Raw genomic sequence first — 16983 nt, 5'->3', positions numbered from 1 at the left:
CCAGAATCTACTGGTCAATCCCAAAGTCCTAATGGCAGAGTGTGAGGCGCCCCAGCCACCACCTGTGCTATGCGCAGGGAGGGGCGACAGCCATCACGCCTCTCTGACCCGATTCTGGAGCCTGGTTCTCTTCGACACCTTAGCACACCTTCGTGGTCAGCAGCATGGGTGCAGCTGCTAATCCAACTGGTGGCTTTCCCCTAGGGAGAGGCAGAGGAGCTCCTCCTGCAGAAAGGAAGGGAGGAAGGGTCCCTGGCCTGGCTCTCATGTGCCCCTGGGGCCCCTAGTTCCTTAAGCATTTTGGGAGCCCCTCTGTGTCAGTCACTTACAGGATATGTAAACCTGAAGGGTGGAGCTCCCTGGCTTCGGGCGTGGCTGTCACTAGAACCTGGTCCCCATCCTCTTCCATCTCTCCATCTATTTCCTCGAGGGGGATTCCTACCTGGGCCCTCTGAGCTGAACTTCAGACAGCGGGGCCCATCAGCACGACTCCTGGGGTTTTGCTGGCTTGCCTGGAAAGGTGAGTTCTCCCTTCTGCTGGGCTTGGAGCTAGCAGGATGTAAGCCTGGAGCTGCCATGGTATGCCCTGACAGAGTCACCCAAAGGTGGATCCAGTGACAGTAAAGCAGAGGCTCAGGAAGCCTCTGTCCATCCTCCAGGACTAACGCCTCCTCCAGGAAGCATCTCTGACTTCCCCAGGCAGAGTTGGACACCTGTCCTCTGCTCATTCCCTTAGAGGTAACCTCTATCACCACCTCTATCTCATCGCTAAGGAAGCTAGAGTTTATATGGGATAATCGATTTGGCTGGGAGCCACTGAAGGGATTTGAAGCCCTATCCCCAGAAGTCCAAGGCCCTGGCTTCCAACCACATGCTAGGGACCCCTGGTGCTCAGGAAGGCCTTCTGGGGTATGAGATCTAAGTCACAGCATCCAATGCACTACAGTGGGGGGGTCTCCTGTCTCAGGCCACATGTCCATCCCCGCCACCACCTCATCCATGATAGCCTTTGTCTGGCTGGTGGGCCCAGACCTGTGAGATGGGAACTCAGCCCAACATCCCCAGATGGTGAATTCAGGTCACAGAAGCTCTACCAGACAGACTGTGATTTGCTCAAGGGAATTTTAAGGCCCAGCGGCACAACTTAAGGCAGAAGACTGCTTTAATGTCAATATATCTGACTTCTTCCGTGTGTCAAACCTGGTGGAGTGCTCATAGAGACACAGGTGGTGTTGGGAGGATCTGTGACTGGCCTGCTCAGAGGGGCATGCTGGCTCAGCTCCTGCCACACAGGGAGGGCTGGGGCTACCGATCTTGCTGTAAGACATCATAGAATTCTTTATTTTCTTTTTTGGGGGGACAGGGTCTTGCTCTGTCACCTAGGCTAGAGTCAATGTTGAGATCGTAGCTCACTGCAGCCTTGACCTGGGCTCAAGAGATCCTCCCACCTTAGCCTCCAGAGTAGCTGGGACTATAGGTATGTGCCATCAAGCCTTGTCTATTTTTTTTTTTTTTTTTTTGGTAGAGATGGGGGTCTCGCTGTGTCACCCAGGCTGGTCTAGAACTCCTGGGCTCAAGCCATCCTCCAGCCTCAGCCTCCTAAAGTGTCGGGATTGATTACAGGCATGAGCCTCTACATCTGCTCCGTAACACAATTCCTAAGGCTCTAGAATAAATTCCCCACATGGTGGGGAGCCCAGATCTGGGGATCGCCTGAGGCTGACTCCTGACTTTGTCAACTTTTACCTGGCAATGGTGACGCCAATCCCCTGTAGCAGGTGTGATGAGGAGACAAACCCAGGGAAGTCAGGCCACGTGCCAAAGGTTACGCAGCTGGTGGAGCCAAGCTGAGACTCAGATAGTAGGGCCCTAACTGAATTGCTACCTTTCGGTAGCCTCATCATTGCTTTTACGTGACTGGGGGACACCCACGTTTATTCATTCAGTCACCCGAGGCCAGAAAAGCCCAAGAAAAGGGCTCTTCCGAGGCTCTCTTCAATTCCACCGAGACTGAGTCTCAGAACCCCCTGCTGCTTCTCACTCAGTGAAACATCACATGGACATCACAGGGTGGGCTCCAGGTCTGACTGGCAAGGTGGAGACTCCAGCTGTGTGACCTTGGGTGGGTGAGTGAACCTTCCTGGACCTCACTTTCAGACCCTGAGAAATGAGGGCAGTCACACCCGCCTCCCGTTGGCTGGGATGAGAATCCAGTGAAACGACGAATGCCCGTGAAACCCTAAGCAGAGGCCTGGCCCCCCAAGCACTCAGTGGACTTCAGGGCCAAAACTGACTATGGCAAGCTGGGGCTGGGCCTGCCTGGGACCTCCCCCCAGCTCCAGAAGAAGCGGTGCTTGCACTTCCCTGGAAATGCCCTGAGCTCTTTAGTCTGCATTTGCCATTTGCAGAAGGAAACAGCAGCTCTCTCCCTTCCTGGACATAATGCCCCCAGCTCCGTTTGGAAAGTTCTGGAGGATTTATGCCCCTCTCTGGCTGCCACGCCAGCCATTCATCAAGGTGCTGCTTCCCTGACGTTGGACTGAGTGCGGCCGCTGCTCCCCGGCTTACCCCGCGATAGGTGTCCTCGGGAGATTTATTGTAGTTCCAGAAGCGCAGGCCTGAGATGCTTTCGGCCCTGTCGAGGCAGATTGTGACCACGTGGTCTAGCCCCGGCGAGAAGGGGATCAGCCACATATGCTCATCCTCCATGGTGACGTTGGTGCCATCAATTAACCTGCAGCAATGGGGATGGAGCGGTGGGGGGCAGCTCGGTGGGCTCGGTGGGCACAGGCGGCATCACAGCAGGCCCCCCACCCCCTCACCCCCCAGGGCGTCTCCCCTGCCTGTCACTGGCTCATTAAGGGGAGGTGTAACTAATGAGAACAACAGTCAGAAGTCGTCTCTCATCTATGAAATGAGACATTTTTAAAAAGAAAAAAAAATAGCCTATCTGTTAAAGGTACAGAAAAGAAATCATCAGGGTCTTTTTTTTTTTTTTTTAAAAAAAAAGGGAAAATGTGTCATTTTTCAGAATCCTTTAGCCCAGTGATCCCATTTCTGGGATTTTTTCCCCCAGAAGGAAAATGTATTCAACATATGGGAAAGGCTATCTGCCCCAAGTTGCTCATTACAGTGTTATTTATACTAGCTTAAAACAGAACAACCTACAAGATCTCTAAATCGGGACATGGTTAAGTAAATTTCACAGAGGTTGAGGGGGCATCGTGAGGACGCTGCAGCCACATGGAGGAGGCAGGACACTGATTACAAAGCTGAGAAATTAGGACACGGACGAGGAGAGAGGGCACAAAAGTGAAAAACATAATTGGGTCAGAGGGTGCGGAGGTGAATATTTTTTTCAAGTTTCCAAACTTTCTGTAAATTTGCTGCGTTGGTTTACAGCACATTTGAAAAGAAGTGTAGTCCTTCCTTCCCAAGCTGGGGGAGAGGCACAAAAGCACCGGGTGAGCTCTGCAGCTCTTGGTGACTGTGGGAGCTACTCTGGCCAGACCGTGCTCTGTGACCCCATGGCCTGGGTATCCCACGGAAGCCCCAGCACCCTCATGCTCTTCCCAGCCAGTGCTCTGAGCTTGTCACCTCGGCCCTATTGCATGCCTGTCCTGGCCAGTTTCTGGTTCCCTTGCTTGGGACATCCTATTCATCCTCAAGTTGGCCTGTGTTTGTCCCAAGGACAATAGTGCCTCTTGCTTCCCTGGACTACCCAGCATGCCTCAGCCCAGGCCGTTGTCCTCATGGCTCTGGCCCATGTGTCTGGCACTGCCATTCAGAGGCCTGGTCCTGGAGAAAGGGGCCCAGCTGGCAGCCTCTTGAGCAGCCTCCCTCTCCCTCCCATTTTCCAGGGCCTTCCCCACTCCACACCCTGGATTCCTGAGGCCCTGCAGCTGCTGTACTGGGAGAAACCTGGCCTGCTGCCACATTTCCTAGATTTGAAAAGAAACTTCTTGTTTCCTTTTACATTTTAAAGTTGTGAATTTGGAATAAAATCTCACAATCGAAGTGTTTATCCAAGGAGGTAATATTTCTTTGTTCTCTAAAAGGCTGTTATTAAATTGATGGATGGTGTGTCTGACAATTGCTGGCATCTTAAAACTGAGGAAATTCAGCAGTTCTACCCTGGAATGTCTGTGGAACTAAGCTGACTGAGGACGACGACCTTCTACTTTCTTCCAAAGGCAATTATCTTTCTGTCCTAGAAATGGACTGCCTCCATAGCAAACCTGCCCAATTCTGAGAGCAGAGAGAACTGCTGGAGCATTTGCAGCCGACAGGGAAAGGAAGGCCCTATAGACACTCTCAGGAACATCTCAATGAATTCCTAGCACTATCCATAAAGAAGCCTAGAAACAGCAACCAGCCGAGTAGCAATGAGCATCCCTAGTGCCAGACTGTGGTTTCTAAATCCCATTTCCCACTAAAGGAACCAGGGCTTCTTGGAGAGACGGCTGATTCCAGGTCTGGGATAAGAAATATACAAGATGAGCCGGAATCATCCTGTCACATCAGAAGGCGAGAAAGGTGACTGTTTTAAAAGGACTCAGGACTTCCCAGCATCTAAGAGGGAACGATCTGAGCATCACATTTGGGATAAAAACTGCCATGAATTTGACTCTTCAAATGTAGTACTGTATGTTTAAAATCCACAAGTTCATAATAATTCCTAAAAAAAAAACACGTTTTAGACAACGCTAGAGAAACAGTTATTTGGAAAACTGAAAAGAAAAGGAGGAGAGAATCAAGCATTTAGGCTGCCTTTCCCGTTTGAATTGCACCACAGAGTAGTTGCACCAAATAATTGCGGGAGATTCCCTCTTCATTGCGGTTATTTCAGCGAATAAATAAACAAAAGAATAGTAGGCACAAGGCCAGGCATGGTGGCTCACGCCTATAATCCCTGCACTTTGGGAGGCCAAGGCGGGTGGATCACGAGGTCAAGAGATTGAGACCATCCTGGTCAACAAGATGAAACCCTGTCTCTACTAAAAATACAAAAATTAGCTGGGCATGGTGGTGCACGCCTGTAGTCCCAGCTACTCGGGAGGCTGAGGCAGGAGAATTGCTTGAACCCAGGAGGCAGGAGGCTGCAGTGAGCCAAGATCATGCCATTGCACTCCAGTCTGGGTAACAACAGCTAAACTCCGTCTCAAAAAAAAAAAAGAATAGTGGGCACAAAATACCACCATTTTGCAACCTCTAATGAATTAATGGACTTCGACAGCATGACTGGCTTCCAACGTCAGAAAGAGCCGACAACCAGATGTTATATATGTCCTGATGGCTGCACACCGACAGCTATGTGATTGTCTTGACTTAGTGGTCAACCCTCAATCTGATCAGATGTCTAGATGTAATTAACAATGTACTAGAAATACGGGGGAGCGAGGAGCAGGCTAAACAATGCAGTAGAGATGCAGCCAGCAGAATCCGCATCCACTTGGTTTTTCAACAGATAATTTACAAGAAAAAATGGAAAAAGGTGAAAGAGAACCTAGAGATTATAAGAGGCTTAAGAGACATAGCAACCAATCACAACACATAGCCCTTATCTGGATCTCAATTCCAATAAGCAAACTGTTAAAAAGAATAGGGGTGGGAACTATGAATCTGTTAGGTATCTGGTAATTTTAGAAATCCTTGTTAACTTTTTCTTTTTCCTTTTTTTTTGTTAAGACAGGGTCCCACTCTATTGCCCAGGTTGGAAAGCAGTGGCATAATCATGGCTCACTAAGGCCTTGAACTCCTGGGCTCAAACAACCCTCCCACTTCAGCCTCTCAGAGGCTGTCCAGCTACTCAGCCTCTCTAGCTACTCAGAGGCAACCCTCCCACCTCAGTCTCAGAGTAGCCAGGACTACAAGCACATGCCATAACGTCTCCTATTTTATTTTTTGTAGGGACACAATCTCACTATGTTGCCCAGGCTGGTCTTGAATTCCTGGGCTCAAGCTATTCTCCTATCTCAGCCTCCCAAATAGCTGGGACTGCAAACACATGCCACATGCCCGGCTAATTTTTTTTTCTTTTGTAGATACACAATCTCACCATGTTACCCAGGCCGGTCTTGAACTCCTGGGCTCAAGTGATCCTTCTGCATTGGCCTCCCAAAGCGCTGGCATTATAGGCATGAGCCACCACACACAGGCGACTTTTTCAAGTATAACAATGGTACCAGCATTATGTTTTCTCTTAAATCCCTTATTGTTTAGAGGTATACACTTAAATACTTACAGAGCAAATACTATCAGGCCTGGGATTTGCTGACAGACAATCTGGCAGGGGGGTGGTGAGTGGGTGGGAAGGATCCACAAGCCCCACAGTGCGGTGATCACTCCAGCTGCCCAGGAGCCAGGTCTCCAGGCTCCAAGCCTAAACACTCAACAGAGTGACTTGCCAGGATGCCCACATCCTGGCAGAGGGACCCATGAGCAGTTAACGGCAGCAGAGGGCGAGGCCACGGTTCAGGGCCACCTTATAGAAAACCAGGGAGAAGCCTGCCACCGACTCTGCATGAGCTCAGCACCAGGCCAAGGGATGTGGCTGCAATGTGACATGCCATGGGAATGACTTTCCCCACTCTACTGATCAGGGAACCAAGGCAGGGGAGACTGTATAACTTAGTGGTTACATGAGTGGATTGTGGGTGTCCCCTAAACCTGTGTTCCAGTCAGGACTCTGCCACTGCACCATTCTGGGTGGCCTCTGCCCAGTTTTCAACCTCTTCATATTTCAGTCTCTGCATTGGTATAGATAGGACTGATAATGGTGTCTCCCTCAAAGGGCTGTTTGAGACTTCAGTGGATGAACATCTGTCACCTGCTTCGCATGACCCAGTGCCTGGCACGTAATAAGCACTCAAAAACAAGCAGCGATATGATCAGTTATTATTATTGTTATTGCAGTTATTATTGGAGAGGTTAAGAAAGTTACCTAATAGTTGGCATGAGGCAGAGGCAGGATTTGAACTCCCATTCCTCTGACTCCCTTAGTTCATACCTCCAAGTAGTGCCCAGGCCCTCTGGCTGTGCAGAGCACAGGAGCCGAGTACTGCTCTGTGGGTTGCAGGTCCATATGGTTTGATGCTATACCTGAGGCCCGCCCCCTTATTGACTTGACCCAACCTTGGCTTATGAAATCTGACAAGTGCAGGGGAAAGTGCAGCCACCACCGCCTGCAGAGACTTCCTGAGCCATCGCCTCCAGCTTCACGGAGAGGAGAGGACACTTTCAGCCCCTGGGAGGGCTGGGTCATTCATCTGTAAACTCTGAACCGTCCACTGCAAAGGTTTACAGACAGCTACTGTGTGCAAGGCACTCTGCTGATCACAGAGTAGAAAACGCAGACCACAGCTGTGTCTGGAAGCATAGGAACCTACCTTCGAATCCTGTCCGCACTTCTAGCTGTGTGGTCCCTCCCACCTCGCTTTCTTGAGCCTCGGTTTCCCTTGACCACATGACCTCACAGGGTGGTCGGGGGAGGGACATACGTGATTCTATTTGATGTCTGAGTCCGTTGTCTCAGAGACAGAATAGTGTCCCCAGAACACTGTGGTCAGGAAAGTAACGCTTCTGATAGACACTTACTTGTCCAAGGTCCGGGAGTCGTCAGAGTACTCGGGGAGCTCATTTAAGTCTCTGGGGGAGGCGGAGATCTGGTGCCGGCAGATGGGCAGCGCCTGGCCCTCCTTGCCCACCACTTCCAGGCCAGTGAGCCCAAGGAAGTGCAGGTCTCCCCAGGAAGCAGTGAAATTCAGCTGAAGGCCTGCAACAGGAAGAGAAGTGGCGCATCAGCACCACAGGTGACTTGTAAAATGAAGACAGGAAGATGAATGCTATTTGGCCTCTACATTCCAGCAATTTCAACCCAGACCCAAAGTGCCTTGCAAGAGGGCTCTGCACCATTCCTCTAGGTGGCTTTGGGCCCAGGCCACTGCCAGTGCTCGGGAAACATCAGCAGGCTGCATGGACAAGGGTTAAACCTGCACATAGCCCTGGGTCCTTCCTCTGCCCACCAGATTATGTTGTCCCACCCCACACTGAACATCCTTGGTGGCTTCCCCTGCTTTCTGGCCAACAATGCATTCCCCATCAGACTTCCACCTACTTCTCCAGCCTCACTGCATCAGGGACCCTGAGCCCCACCCAGACTGTCTTTCAGTCTCTCTCCAACCACTGGGCCTCTGCATGTGCTGTCACCCTTCTCTAGAACTCACATGGCCTGGGTGACTTGTGCTCACCTCAGAGAAGCCCTCCTGACTTCTTCGGCCAGGTCAAACCTCCACTGATAACCTGCCATGCCACTGCATGCTTCCCCTTCCAAGCCCTGGTCACCACTGTAATCTCGTAATCATTTGGTAAATATCCTCGTGTCCTGCCAGATGACTAACTCCTTGAGGGAGAAACCTCATCCGTTTCTCTATACCACTGTATCCTGAGCCTGGCATAGTCCTGGCACACAGTAGGAGCTTAGAACCGATGAAATGATTAAACCAGCAACTACATGGAGACTGTCACATCAGTAAGCCCCGGTGCTGAAAACTGACATTTTATGCAAATTGGCTGCTATCACAAGGATCCGCGTGGGCTCGGAGTAAAGGAAGTGACCTAGGGTGATACCTCCATCCTTTTGCCTCTGCTCCCACCCTCCCTGGATCAGAGACCATTTAGAAGTGACCTTCTGTGGTGCTGGGGCAAAACAGCCCAGGTGCCATTCATTTGCCCAGGAAGCTCAAATGGAATGAATCTCTTGATCAAACCCTCTCAGATAATTGGCTGGAACGTCTCCTTCCTTAATGGTCTCTCATTAGAGCAAGACCAAGCACAGTGAGCCCTTCTGGCCTTGGAGAATTTGCTGCTTATTTTAGCACCCCTTTGGGTAGCTGAAGACTCTCACTCTTTGCAGTGTTCATAGAATACCAGCACCGAAGAGCGGGCAGAAGGAAGCTGGGATGTCATCTGGTACCACCCCTTTGCAGCTCAAATGAGGAACTGGAAGCCCAGAGAGGTGAAAGGGCTTCTCTGTGGCCATGAAGAGGTGCTGGGTCAGCACTGGAGCGTGGTTTTCTGTCCCATGCTCCCATCACCTCTCAACATACTTTTTGTAACTTAGCCCTCCGATCCTTTCCTCCTTGGTGGTGCCGAGGTAGCTCTGAGCATCTCCGGGGCAGGTGAAAAAAACATGTGGCCCAGCACGGCACCCTGTACGAGAACTTCTCAACACATCGGTCACGTGCAAAACTACAAACTCCTGCCCGTGTCCCCGCCGTTGCAATGTGATATTGCCGCTGATCCCATTCGGAGTTGTAGTCTGTTTCCCCGCTCCTGATTCTGCTTTGAACAATGGGACAGAGGCCCACGTCACGCAAGCAGAGGCTGTAACGCACTCGTGTGAAGTGGCCCAGAGAACCTAGTCGCTGTCTCTCTGGCCAGCACCTGTGTGAAGTGGCCCAGCGAACCTAGTCGCTGTCTCTCTGGCCAGCAGCCTCCCCACCGCCAGACCTGTGGGTGAAGATGTCCTAGGCCATTTAACTGCTGGTCCACCTCCCTGCTCATCAGGAACTTGAACAGGCCCAGCAGAGGCCAACCAAGCTGGCTCACCCAGAAGTGCCCAGCCAAGCCACCGAATTCCAAGCCAGTGAAGAATATGATTCACGGTAGCTATGTGAAGCCGGTGGATTTGGGATTGGCTTGTTCAGCAGCAAAAGCTAGCTGACACACTCCTTCTCAGCCTGGGTCAGTGTTCCAATGTCATTTCCTGAGAGGCCTCCCCTAATAACCAGGGCCCAAATAGCCTCGCTCACCGCGTCATGCTGCCCGCTGTGTTGTTTACAGCACTGAATGCTTCCTGACAATTGGGCCTACATTGATATGCTTATTTGCCTTCATCAGTCCCCCCCACTATGACGGAAGCTCCCTGAGGCCAGGACTCTGCTCGTTTTGTTCACTGCTGTATCCCCAGAGCCCAGAACGGTGCTTAGCAGATGCTCAATGAATGTTTTTGGTAGAAAACCCAATAGGTCCGACAAGTGTTGCTGACAATTGTTTTGTCCCATTTACTTGCAGGTATCTCCTGAACCCCTACTTTTTAATTAGTCATGTTAAACACAGTAGCTATCTGCAAGTAAATGAGACAAAAGAAAACTACTGTTTTACCAAATTCATAGTCAACGGTAAATGAATGTTTATTGATCATCTATGTGTACCAGAATCTATCTTGGCATAAGAGTCGCAGGAATGAACGGCAGAGCACAATCTCTGAACGAAGGAGCTTGCATTCTAGCAAAGACTGTCAATAAACACATAGCGGATAAAGAAAGCCTACAGTTTCACAGAGTGATGAATACTATGAAAAAAATAGCAACAGGATGGGGAGCTCAACACCTTGAGCTCAAATGGTGTTTGAGAAGGAACCTATCACGCTTTTGCATTTCTGGAAGAACACTCCAGGCTGAGAGGAGGAGAAGTTTGACCCATAGCTCGGAACCAAGGGGCCAATGGACAGAGTAGAAGAAGATGAAATCAGACAGTCAGGCAGGGGCTAGATCGTATTGAGAGGTTTGGATTTTCCTCTCTTTGCCATGGGAAGCTAATGGTAGGTTCTGTGTTGAAGCAGGGGAGAAACATGATCTGATTTGCATCTCAGAAAGCTCCCTTCAGTTGGACTTTATAGGAAGACCAGGGAGGAAGCTGTTGCAGGAAGAATGGCTTGAATAAGGCTGGGGGCAGTGAAAACGGGGGAGAAGGGGGCAGATACAGCATCTGTTTCAGAGACAGCACTGCCAGGATGCTCAATGGTCTGGATACAGGAGGAAGGGAAAAAAAGTTTTGACTCAGGTGACAGAGGGGCTATAGGTACCACTCCTGAGACAGAAAGGAGGTGGAGGAGGCTGTGGATGTGGATGAGGGAGAGCAGCGTGAGGGAGAAACGCCACGTCCCTTTGTGACAACACAGAGATGGCGGCCCCGACTCTCCCAAGCCTGCAATCTCTTTGTTTGCCTGGCAAGCTCCACTGCGATTCCATCTAATTTGGGGCTGCTCTGAAAGTGATTACTCTCCTTTTCCAGCTAATATCCAACGTTCCATATTCATTTTCCTCTGGTGTATCAATTAGTATTTATATAAATGGAAATTAATTTTGTTATTTCTCTCCCATGTTTCAACCCTCTCAGCCCCTTTCTTATTCATCACTGCTGATATTTGCAAAACTTCCAAAATTAGTGTCATCTGCAAATTAGCAAGTCATATATCCCCTTTCAAAACATTAATAGGATTGGCCGTATTTACCAACCCCAACGCAATCCCGCGGGTCACTTTATTAAAGCTCTCTCTCTGCTCCGTTCTTGCAGAGTGGTGAAGCGGGCTAAGGATTTTGAATGCAGTGAGGAAAAAGCCAAAGGTTCAGAGAAAAGAGATTCAGAAATCACAGGCCTCAAAACAGAGGCAGAAGGTGCTTGGTTGAGAGGCTCTTCTGCCTTTCTACCGAGAAGAGAAGAGAAATTACACTTGCCTTGCAGTACAAAGGTCTTTGAGCTCTCCTCCAGGGCCACGTTCCCAAAGGCATTGAAATAACATCTCTGCGAAAGGTCAGAAGCCAGGTTCAGCAGGAAAGACATTTACAGACAGTGTCTCTGGGGAAATCATCAGATGAAGGGGACAGTGGCTGCTTCAGCCTGGCCAGCGTTCCTGCTTTCCTTCTGGTGACCACGCTCTGACCTGCTCCGGAGAACCACCCTAGGCTCAGTCCACACTGTTTTGGTGGCTGATGCTCCAGGCCTGCCCAATCTGAGTTTTCCATCTCCCACCTCCCACCCTACCCACTACAGTGAGTCACAGTGATGACTTAAGAATGGACACATGAATTAGCCAGGCACAGTGGCACACTGACAGTCCCAGCTACTCAAGAGGCTGAGGCGGGAGGATCTCTTGAGCCAGGAGATGGAGGCTGCAGTGAGCTGTGTTTGCACTACCACACTCTAGCCTGAGCCACAGAGCGAGACCCGGTCTCAAAAGAAGAAGAAGAAGAAGCAAATAAATAAACCCAAAAGAGAATGGGCACAGGACTCAAGCCAGGCCCAGAGGCTTAATTTTGGGATAGTTGTCGGACCTATTGGGATTCAGGAAAACAGAAGATCTCTTTCATCGGGACTGCTGGGTAGAAAGGACGCATAAACGGAGCTTCCAGGATGTGCCATGCGAACGGTGCCGAAGGGGAGAACGGCTGGAGAACAGCAAGAGACGAAAAGAAGGCAGAGAGAGGGAGACAGACACCAGGTCTTGACAGCATCATTTTCATAACTGAACGCAGCTCTGTGGAAACTGATGACCCCTAACTTTGAGTTGCATAAGCCAGTGAGTTCCCTTTTCTGCTGCACTCAGCTTGAATTAAATTTCCATTGTTCATGCCCTGCACACACACAAAGTCCTGACCGACTTAGGGGAGAACCAAATTGAATAAGAAACAGTGGCTGTGTTCTGGGACTTCACAGCTTCATGGGGACAACGACTCTTGCACAGAGACTTCTGATGCGAGGTGGTGTCCCAGTGAGAACCCCAAGGCAATCTGCTAGTGTTGGGGGCACGCAGGCTCTAGATTCAAACACCTCTGCTTCTGCTCCCAGCTTCCGTACTGGCCGTGTGACCTCAGGGAGGTGAATCCATCTCTCTGAGCCTCAGCTGCCTGATCTCCAGGAAAACAGAGCTAGGAGTGTTCCAGCAAGATAAGGCAGAGAAAGCCCAGCACAGTGCCTGGCTGGGAGATGAAACCCAGCCTCAAACCAGGTTCTTGCCTAATGGTAGGTTGGCCTTTAAAACTGCTGCTATTCCAAAGTAATTGAGAGAGGGCTTTGGAATGTACGGGGCTATGAGAATGCCAAATAAGGCACTTTCCTCTAAGGCACTTTCTGAGAGATCATCGGTGCTTTTGGAGTGGGTGAGGAAGAGATGAATTTTCACAGGGGATGACAGGGAAGACTCCTGGGGAGGAGAAAGGGTTGCAGAAGGGCTTTAAGGGAGGGGATGTGGAGCTCACTTAGGGCACTGCTCAGACCCCACCTCCCACCCCCACAAACAAAGACCTCCTCTGGTGGCTGAAAGTGGCTCTTGGCTTGTGACTGCCCTTGGCTGAAGAGGGTCTCCTTGCAAAAAGCCATGCCAGGCCGGGCACAGTGGCTGATGCGTGTAATCATAGCACTTTGGGAGGCTGAGGTGGGTGGATCACCTGAGGTCTGGAGTTTGAGACCGGCCTGATCAACATGGTGAAACCCCGTCCCTACTAAAACTACAAAAATTAGCCGGGCGTGGTGGCAGCTATAATCCCAGCTCCTCGGGAGGCTAAGGCAGGAGAATCACTTGAACCAGGGAGGTGGAGGTTGCAGTGAGCCAAGATCATGCCACTGTACTCCAGCCTGGGTGACAGAGCAAGCCTGTGTCAAAATAAATAAATAAAAATAAAAAATAAAAAGCCATGCCCCTCCCCAGGGCAGCCCAGAGCTAGTGCCATGTTGATATAGACAGACAAGGACATGGCCCCTCACTCACCCAAAAGGCCATCCCAGCTTCTGAGCTCCCCATGGAGCAGGCTGAGGCCTCAAAGTGGCTGCACCGCAGACCAGCTTCTCCTGCCCAGTCCTGCCTCCCGCCCTTCCCTGACAAGCACACACCCCCGTAAACTCCATCTGGGAGTGTGTCTAGGGAACCCAGTCAGCAACAGGCCGTCTTCAGAAGGCAGAGATGGAGCAGGGAGGCATCTGTGGTGGAAGCTGTGGCTTGCACAGAAGCCCCTGGGTGGACTCCGGAGATGGCATGGGAGGAGAACAGGAAGGGCTGATACCAGGATTCAGAGAGGCTCCAGCTTCATTTTGGAGATGAGGATGGGGGAAGGGGAGAGAGAGGAGCCTGAGAGTGTCACATCTTTGGTTATCAGAAGATAAAGTAGAAGTGGGTCACATTCACGGGGGCAGGAGAGAGCAGAAAGCAAGGCTGCCAGGAACCTGGTAAGCAGGGCGCAGGAGGGAAGGGGTCACAGTCAGCAGTGACCTTGGGCCTCAAGACTGCCCAGGATGGGGAGGGCTGGCGTGGATGTGCATGGATGAAGAGAGGAACTGGCTGGAAGGGTCCACGGAAAAAGAAGGGTGATGAACAGCAGCAGAAACCCCCTGGGATTAGCTCAGAGGTCACCAACTGGCAGCCGCTGGCCACATGCACAATATGTGTTTTCTTTGGCTCATGTGATATTTAAAACAGGAGGAAATTCATCACCAACATTTGAGAATCTGAAGACTTCGCATAAGACTCTAGACTTCCGACTTGTTCTGAGAAGACCTGGTACCCTGGGCCCGTGCGTCTGCCCCCACCCCCGGAGCAGGGTGGCTGCAGGTTTTCTCTGCCCGTGCATCTGCTCTTCGGTGGAGGCAGAAGAGACAGCTTGAGGCACTGTACCAACAGACACCGTGGGTCTCTTCAGGCACTTATGTCCTCTCATTCTGTGCTTTTTGGGTCAGGGTCACAGCTAACACATAGGGTGTCTGCATGCAAAAATGCCCCTCTGGGAGAGCAAAATGTAAAGAGAGTCCCCTCCTCTGGAGTAGAGCAGCGCTGCTACGGCCAGCGAGCTGAGCGCAGGCTGGTTTCAGCCTCCACTTGCCCCATGGCCTGGTGCAGTGTCCAACCTACCCGACTGTCCAGGGAAACCCTGTGCCAAGTGGCCACCACTCCCCCTGACCCTGGAAGGTCCTCCTTCCACCCGACACTGCTCCGGGAGAGGTACTCACAGATTCCGTGGTAGATGCCTGGCTCTGGTGTGGTGACCTGGGGGACAGGCAGACTGGATGGGAGCTCTAGCTCTGGGACCTGCACATGGGTTGGAGGAGAAGCAGAGGAAAAGGGGGTGATTTTAGTGATACCCACACAGCTGGCTGGCTGTTCCTCAGATACCACTGCCCACCCTGTGCCCAGGTAAGTCCCTCTCTTTTCCTGGATTTTCTGCCTTTGTGGAACTTGTGGGACCAGTGATACAGGCAGACCCTGACCCTCTGGGGTCTGCATCATCACCAGCAGCTCTCACTGACAAGGGTGGAGCCTGATGCTAACAGCTAAGGTGTTTAGATTTCCTCTAATAAATGTTTGTGTGGTGAGCTGGAGGAAGAAAGAAAGGAAGGAAGGAAAGGAAAAGGGAGGGAAGAAGAGAAGGAAGAGAGGAAGGAAAGAAGGAAGGAAAGTAGGAGGGAGGGAAAGAAGTAAGGAAGGAAGGAAGGAAAGAAGGAAGGAGGGAGGGAAGGAAGGAAGGAGGGAGGAGGGCAGAAAGGAGGAGGGAGGGGGAAGGAAAGGAAGGAAAGAGGGAAGGAAGGAGAGATGAAGGGAGGGAAGGAGGGAGGGAGGAAAAGAAGTAGGGAGGGAGAGGAAGCAGAAAGGAAGGAAGGAGGAAGGGAAAGGAGGGAGAGAAGAGAAGAAGAATTCAAACCATAGAGTGGTTCTTAACCTTGGCTGTTCACTGAAGCAGAATCTCTAGGGGTGGAGCCCGGACACCCACATTTTTAAAGAGCCGCCCGTGATTTGCACAGGTAGCCAGGATGAAAAAATCCTGGTCTTCAGGCAGTCAACAGTGGGCCGCCACACCCTTCTTGGGCCTCAGGTATAAACTATTTGTTCATTGTCTCTTTGCACCATAAGTGAAGGCAAAAGAGCCTTTACTGCTTCACAGCCAGGAAAGCTGAGGTGCAAAATGAAGTGAAGGCGCTGGTCTCCCATGAGACAGAGACAGTGATCCCCCCGGCCCCTCACAGCGCTGGGCCCATCAGAGTCCCTGACAAGCACCTTTGTCATTTCAAAAACGCTGGGCAAATGGAAGAGCGCAGGGTGGACCCCCACCTGGAGCCCCTGGGTCGAATCCTGAGCACAGGCATGGTTTGTGGCCCAGAGAAGGTTTGAAAACATCTGAATTCACTGCCACTATTTTTGAATGGAGAGCTTTTACAGAAAAATCCAGCTTTCTGGCTTCTGTAAAAATCAGGAGAACTGGCAACAAGGGGCTCGCCACTCTTGGTGCTGCTTTCCTTAGGTGTGGGGAGGGGTACACGGTCCCCAGCTGCCTGCGCCTCCCTACGCCCCGCTCTGCCTCGCTGTGGGGCATAGTCCCCAACGAACACACACCACGGGGTTCACAGGACATGTCACTGCCCTGCCTCAGTCATGGCCTTCCCACAGCTCAGCCCCATCGCCTGTGGCTTCTGCTGTCCCTGCTTCTCCCCGACCCTCTTTAAGCATCCCCTCTTTCTCCTGTTGGTCCTGACTTGAACTGACCCTGAGATCATCTCTCGTTTTAAAAGATTTGTGTATCTGGCTGGGTGTGGCAGCTCATGCCTGTAATCCCAGCACTTTGGGAGGCCAAGGTGGGAGGAGCGCTTGAGTCCAGTTAATGATCAACCTGGGCAACATAGCAAGACCTCATCTCTGCAAAAAAGAAAAAAAACTAGCCAGTCATGGTGGTGTGCACCTGTAGTTTCAGCTACTCTGGAGACTGAGGTGGGAGGATCACTTGAGGCCCAGGAGTTTGAGGCTGCAGTGAGCTGTGACGATGCCACTGTACTGCAGCCTGGGTGACAGAGCGACGTCCTATCTCTAAACAATATAAACAGTAATGAGTTGCTTGTCCATTAAAAGCATAAACTGTGGTAACACACATTCACATTCTACCTTTGGTTCAGTCACAACGTGACCCTGAGCAAGTCACTTGACTTGTCTGAGTGTCAGTTTCCAAAATGGCAACGTTCATAGTCTCCACTCACAGGGCTGCCACGAGGGTGAAACAAGAACACTGTGTCCCCTGCCTGGACGACGATATGTGTTCAGGAATCCATGGCTGTGAGGATCGCTATTGTAATTGTAACTCTGCCTATGAAAAGTGTTCCTGGTCCTTCCATCAAAAACAACAGCGAATGATCAAAACCCAACCCAAAGCAGAAACTCCCCCGAGA

At 51.1% G+C, this 16983-nt stretch overlaps 1 protein-coding gene across 35 annotated transcripts in view; it reads right to left on the bottom strand.

Moving 5' to 3' along the window:
- KATNIP (katanin interacting protein) overlaps positions 1-16983 on the bottom strand; it is a 227848-nt gene that overhangs the window by 11329 nt on the left and 199536 nt on the right. For all 35 annotated transcript variants that reach the window (XR_013524760.1, XR_013524756.1, XR_013524757.1 and 32 more), the window contains 3 exons: positions 14782-14860; positions 7597-7774; positions 2569-2734 (listed from right to left, as the gene is read on the bottom strand). Coding sequence is in view for 32 of the 35 variants with exons in the window: in XM_078344986.1 (XP_078201112.1) it covers positions 2569-2734; positions 7597-7774; positions 14782-14860 (423 nt within the window). In the remaining 3 variants the exon portion in view is untranslated. The remainder of the gene's footprint in view (positions 1-2568; positions 2735-7596; positions 7775-14781; positions 14861-16983) is intronic.

This window comes from Callithrix jacchus, chromosome 12 (assembly GCF_049354715.1).
Source record: "Callithrix jacchus isolate 240 chromosome 12, calJac240_pri, whole genome shotgun sequence".
Taxonomy (NCBI): domain Eukaryota; kingdom Metazoa; phylum Chordata; class Mammalia; order Primates; family Cebidae; genus Callithrix; species Callithrix jacchus.
Note: the sequence above shows the minus strand (reverse complement) of the source record. Positions and strands in the feature narration are given on the sequence as shown.